The 6,313-nt window shown below is 37.5% G+C and overlaps 1 protein-coding gene across 1 annotated transcript; it reads right to left on the bottom strand.

The window, feature by feature from the left end:
- Positions 1 to 653: 653 nt before the first annotated feature.
- LOC109501914 (60S ribosomal protein L32-like) lies at positions 654 to 1,106 on the bottom strand. The gene has a single exon (XM_045062671.1). It carries the CDS (start codon positions 1,104 to 1,106, stop codon positions 654 to 656), a length of 453 nt encoding a protein of 150 aa, XP_044918606.1.
- Positions 1,107 to 6,313: the final 5,207 nt, after the last annotated feature.

Raw genomic sequence — 6,313 nt, 5'->3', positions numbered from 1 at the left:
CTTTTTTCCCTTGCTTTTTGAGTGCCTAAACAGTAAACCCTAGTGAATGTATCAATGTATTTCTTGCCACATTTGAAATTATTGTTATTATCTATCCCTGAATTAAATATTTTTTGTTTGCAATATAAAAAATTTTAATTACAGTACAAATTATATGGTTTAGCCAAGTAGCAGTAAACGAAGAACTAATTTGTGTTCTTTCTGTACTTATCATTTGTTGACTAATTAGTTTCTCTACAAGACACCAAGTGACTGTTATAAATACAAACCTCCTGAGGATATAAAGGTTAATTTTGAAGTGATTACAAATATTCCAGTAACATTATAATTAATAGTTACATTTCCAATGCAGGAATCTTCTAAAGGACCAATTGGTAACCTCTGTAAATTAGTACAGATTGTTGGCATCATTTAGGATGGCTTTGCACTATTCCTTTCAGTCAACTGAGTTTCAGTGTGAGGCAGGATCAAATATTAAAACCATCATTATTCTAAAACCATGACCCTATGAGTGTGCATCTGTGTGTGTGTGTGTGTGTGTGTGTGTGTATGCATTTACAAGACAGACACACACATACTGTGTCTGTGCATACTATTTATTCATTCTCTTAGTCTGAGCCTGAGCTATGATTGGAAATATTTTTTTGAAAGCTTTATGGTTTTATTAATACAAACACAATGTGAACACAACTGTCTGTCTGTTCATTATCTTCACTGTGGAGCCTGTCATTGGGATTGGTGACTCTGATGGCCAGCTGGGCTTCTCTTTCCACAATGGCTTTGTGGTTCTTGGAGGAGACATTATGAGCAATCTCTGGACAGTAAGATTTATTGCACAACAGGAGGACTTCAAGCTCCTTGACTTTGTGGACTTGGAACTTCCAGAAGCCACTGGGCAGCACATGCTTTGTTTTCCTGATGCTCTTGTAACCAGTGTTGGGCATCAAGATCTGGCCCTTGTATCTTCTGTGCACCCTATTGTCAATGCCTCTGTGTTTCCACCAATTACGTTTAATTTTGACATATAGGTCTGACTGGTGCCAGATGAACTTCCTAGTCCTCTTTTTAATTATCTTGGGCTTTGTGAGGGGTCTGAGGGTGGCCATGATGCTGAGGAGGAGATGGCTGCCACCTCCCCAGTCAGTGCTAAGGAAGAGGGCTGGACATCTTTTAAAATGATGTACTAAGTCATGGTGAAGAAGTGCATTTATGTAATGGACATGTATGGCTCTTGGGAGAGAATTTAAACTGTGGAATGAGAGGGTCACAAAACATTAATAGAAGAATGATTTCTTTCACAAAACATTAATAGAAGAATGATTTTGAGAATAAATATGTATCTACTATACAGCTAGGATTCTGACCCTGGCTTCCATGCATTTACAAATAGGTCTGAGGAAGTAAAGGGTGTAAGATATTAAAACTAAGTGTTATTTTTTCCACTAAAATTTCTGAAAGTCTTTAATTCTAAAATATCACTGATTGGATTTCACTTTATCTTTTCAGTTCTTAACTTGTGGCTATTGTTGAAAGTGTCACACTTAATATTTTTCTAATAATAGGTAAAGTACTGAAATTTGGTACTGATTTAAGTTTTAACTATTTGAAACTATTTTCACAGTCACCTAATTTTACATATTAATGCACTCTCTTGAGGGGCACCTGGGTGGCTTGGTCAGTTGATTATCTGACTCTTGATTTTGGTTCAGGTTGCGATCCCAGGGTTGTGGGACTGAGCCTCACATCCATGCTCAGTGTGGAGCCTGCTTAATATTCTCCCTCTCCCTCCCTCCTCCCCCACTCACACCTGTTCTTTCTCTCTCTCTCTCTTCCTCTGACCCTTCCTGCCCCCTCCCCACCACACACACTTTCTCTCTCTCTCTTTCTCTCTCAAGTTAAAAAAAATACACTCTCTTGAGTGGGAAAGAAAGAAGTCAACAATTGTTATTAGAAATTTTGCATAATCTATAGCCTACCTTATCACTATCCACTGTTCATATTGATGTATCTTCAATAGAGGCAATGATTATACAATATTGCTGGTCTTTCCAGAAGGATGACTTCTCTTTTCTTCTAAGTTTTATCAATGGGTAAACTACAAATAAGAGAGAGAAAAGATTGATTATAAACACATGATTTAATTAAAACCCTCCTGGAATGGTCTAACTGGCATCTCAAACCTAGTTAGCCCAAACTGAGTTTTCTGATAAACCATACTGAACCTGCTCTCCCGAAATCCTCCCCATCTTAGTTGTTGGCAACTCTAACCTTCTAAGTGTTCAAGTTCAAAACCTGTGACAGATTGGGTTCAGTCCCATTTCTAATATATCAGGTAATGCTCTTGGCTCTAACTTAAAAATATATCCAAGAATCCAACCACTACTGAATCCCTTGATCAAGCTTCTATCACTCTTACCTAGAGTGTGGCAATAACCTCTTAACAGGGCTCACAATTTATATCTTTGCCCTCCTCTTCTTTACACTCAATCGAGCAGCCAGAGTGACCTTTAAAAATGTAAGTTTGATTATGTTTCTTCTTTGCTCAAAATCTTCTGTGTCTTTCAAATTCATTTAAGAGTAACAACCAAAGCCTTTTTCTTTGACCTACAAGGACCTACATGATCTTGGCCCTCATTACTTTTTTGAACTCCTCTTCTACTTCTCTCTCTCTCTCTTTTGCTCATCTGCTCCAAACACATGAGATACCTTGCTGTTTAAACACCACCCAGGCACAATCCTGTCTGAAGTTACTTTTCTCAAGTGACCACCCTATTTAAAATTGCATCTTGTCTTTCTTTCAACCCAATAATTCATATTCATCTTCTCAGCTTTTATTATTCTCCCCTTGGCATTTAAGCCCAACAGGCTACCTATTTTATTTATCTCATTTGCTTCTGTCTCCTCCCATAAAAAATAAGATTTAAGAGGGAAAGGACTTTTGTTTGTGTTTTTCCCTGTAAATAGTGCCTAGCACAGAGTAAATGTTCAATATTAAAAAAAAATGTTGCTTTTTTCTCTCATTAGTTATATCCTTGTAGGTTTATGCCTTTTTTAAAAAGTTTATTTATTTATTTTAAGAGGACAGAGACAGCACCAGCAGGGGAGGGGCAGAGAGAGGGGGAGAGGAGAATCCCAAGCAGGCTCAGCGCTGCCAGCGCAGAGCCCAATGCAGGGTTTGAACCCACAAAACCACAAGATCATGACCTGAGCTGAAACCAAGAGTCACACACTAACCACTGAGCCACCCAGGTACCCCTCAATATTTTTTTTTTTTAAATAAGAAACAGCATCAGGATGCCTGAGTGGCTCAGTCACTTCAATGTCCGACTTTGGCTCAGGTCCTGATCTCGCGGCTCATGAGTTTGAGCCCCGCGTTGGGTTCATGAGTTAGAGCCCACTTGAGATGCTCTGTCCCCTTTTCTCTCTGCCCCTCCCCTACTCATGCTCTCTCTCTCAAAAATAAATATTTAAAAAATTTAAAAAATAAATGAGAAATAGCATCTACCTTACACATTGGTAAGAATGATGTTAAAATGATTCCCTTAAATGAATAAATAATAGGGACATTGGCTAAATCAGAGCCACTAAATGCATGATACAAGTGAAAGCAGCAATAATACTATCTGTTTTGGCCTCAAAACCAATGAAATATATATATTGTGATTTTAGATAGCAGTGTATTTTTTAATGTTTATCCCTCAATTTCCCATACCTGGTCACTTTATTGACACTATATGTTGAGTCTTAAAAATATTAAAGTAGGGGCACCCTGGGTGGCTCAGGAGGTTATATGTCTGACTCTTGGTTTCGGCTCAGGTTGTGATCTCATGGGTTTGTGGTATCGAGCCCTGCATTGGGCTCTGCTGACAGTGCAAAGCCTACTTGGGATTCTCTCTCTGTCCCTCTCCCACTTGTACTCTCTTTCTCTCTCTCAAAATAAATAAACATTTAAAAATATATTAAAGTATATTAAAATAAAATTTAATACAATATCAGTGAGATTAGCCAATTTTATTTCTATTGATAGAATACCAATCTTTGATCACTATAATTCTTTATTTCCATGTTTGTAAAATTAATTTTAAAAGTAAGAGCAAAATAGGCAGTTCTTTTTGCTTATTTTCCACCGTAGTGTCTCCTTGTTTGATCAAAATGAGGTTATGTCCCTGAGCCGATGTCACATATTTGAATATGATGTGCCATTTTTACCTCATGGAAAAGTACTATACAGATAATTCTCCCTCCACCACCACAATCTGAAAACAGAAAATTATGCCACTGTCCTTTCAAGCATTTTGGATGAATGGCCAGTATTCTGTGCAAAGTCCAGCCACCTTGACCTCCCTGAACTCTAACCTTTGTCTGCTCATCTCAGCAAGATCATTGGATTCTGTGTGGCTTGCCCCCTCTAAGTTTCCAGAATTGTAATTTTTACTTGATTGTTTCCTTTCTCTTGAGGATCACTGTGTGGCACTGCCATTGTTCAATGTCAAAACCTATTGTTCCTTATGGTGTTTCTTATTATTTATGGGCAGAGAGCTAAAATTCCTGTTATTCCTTCTTGGTTGGGGGTAGAAGTTAATCATTAAGTTATTAAAATACAGGTGACTGTCACCTGCATATAGACACAATAGACATGTGAGTCAACAAGGGTTGGATTTATGAGAAGCCCAAGGGCCAATGGATGTGTTTAATGCTGGAAAACCCAGGAATCTTTTTCAAAGTGACATATTGAAGAATTATGTGTAGGTTTCCAAACATCAATGTGCATGCCTTTCCTACAGTCTTATACATCTCTTGCCTTCCTTTTCATTACACATCTTTTTTCTTTTGTTTAACAGGGAGCAAATATTAGGCTATGTCATATATAGAAATATAATTGTCACTCTGACCATATATATGTGTAAAATGTGAAAATAATTTCGTGTCTCATGTATGTAAAATGGAACCCTACTTTCTTTTTTCTTATTCTCTTTTAGTATTAGACTGGATACAGAATAGTGAGGCTTAAGTAATATATTTACAGCACTTTGAAAGCTGTAAAACCATACATAAATGGAATGGATCCCTTCTGGATTAACTGGGGCTTTGGTGTTTCTTCCAAGCAAGGCAACAGTGTGCCATGCAATTCTTGGCATTAGGAGTAAGCTTCTTCTGTATTTTAGACAATCCAAACACTTATTTCAAAGTATAGCCTCTTCTCCTCCGTCCCCCAGCAAAAGCCATTCCAGTTTGTCAGAATCCCCTGTGACTCGGATGGTCTGTGTAAAGGAAAGGATTCTCTAGTGACTGTTCAGCTTTAGAATCCCATCACAAGGACAGCAGGCATGTCCGCAGTTTACAACTCTTTTATTAATAGCAGGCATGTATGCTTTTTTGTTGACAACTCCAGTATTTAATTCTACTTGTAAAAAATGCCCTGTTTATTGTTTGTTGTCATAACCCTTCTAACAAGCCAACTCCCATTTCGGATACTTTAAGTGAATGTGTTTTCTGGAGTGTATTCCCAGTTGCAAGGGGGAAAATGGTGAAAGCAAGAATAGAAAGAAAGATTGTATTTTGTGCGAATAGAGGAGTTATTTTGTGCAAATAGAGGAGTCATACTTTCTCTTGTGCTTACAGGACAGTTGGAAGCAGCAATTATCTTCATTACATTACAAAACAACTCAGAAGTAAAATTAACCCTAAATACAAGAGGGCCAGACACAGTTTAACAGCAAATCCTGGTGAGGCTAGAAGGGAAAATATACTTTTTCTCAAAGTGGCTACCAGGGGGACATTTACTAATAGGACACCGTAAATGGCCATGCAGTACAATGATTATTTTTTAACAGAGGGCTGCTTTTCTTGTAGTTCTCAGGCTTTCATAACTTTTTTCCTTTATTTTAAGGTATGGAGATTCTTAAAAATTTCCATGGACTGAGTATCTCAGAGAAGGTAGTTTTAGCAGAGCATATTCACCGCAGAGGAGAGCAAACCTCCAGCATTTCATTATTACCCAATGTTGATTATTTGCTTCTGTGTGTTTGTTTTGGTGACTAATCAGAGCAGGTATCATTAAAGCCATAGAAATCATATTAACATAAACTATAATTAAGTCATTAAAAGCAACGAGTTTATATGTAACAAGTCAAATCTATATTAAAAAGCTACGTTTTGATAGCTCGCAACCACTACAGTTATAACTTTCAAAACCCAGAAGACTTTTTCCTCAACCCCAAACAAAATATTTCTGGAAAACTCTTGGTTTCCCTATATAAATTTCACAATTACTTGAAATAGAGTTCACTTGGGTTCTTTACCCCTGGCCTTC

This window comes from Felis catus, chromosome B4 (assembly GCF_018350175.1).
Source record: "Felis catus isolate Fca126 chromosome B4, F.catus_Fca126_mat1.0, whole genome shotgun sequence".
NCBI classification, from domain to species: domain Eukaryota; kingdom Metazoa; phylum Chordata; class Mammalia; order Carnivora; family Felidae; genus Felis; species Felis catus.
Note: the sequence above shows the minus strand (reverse complement) of the source record. Positions and strands in the feature narration are given on the sequence as shown.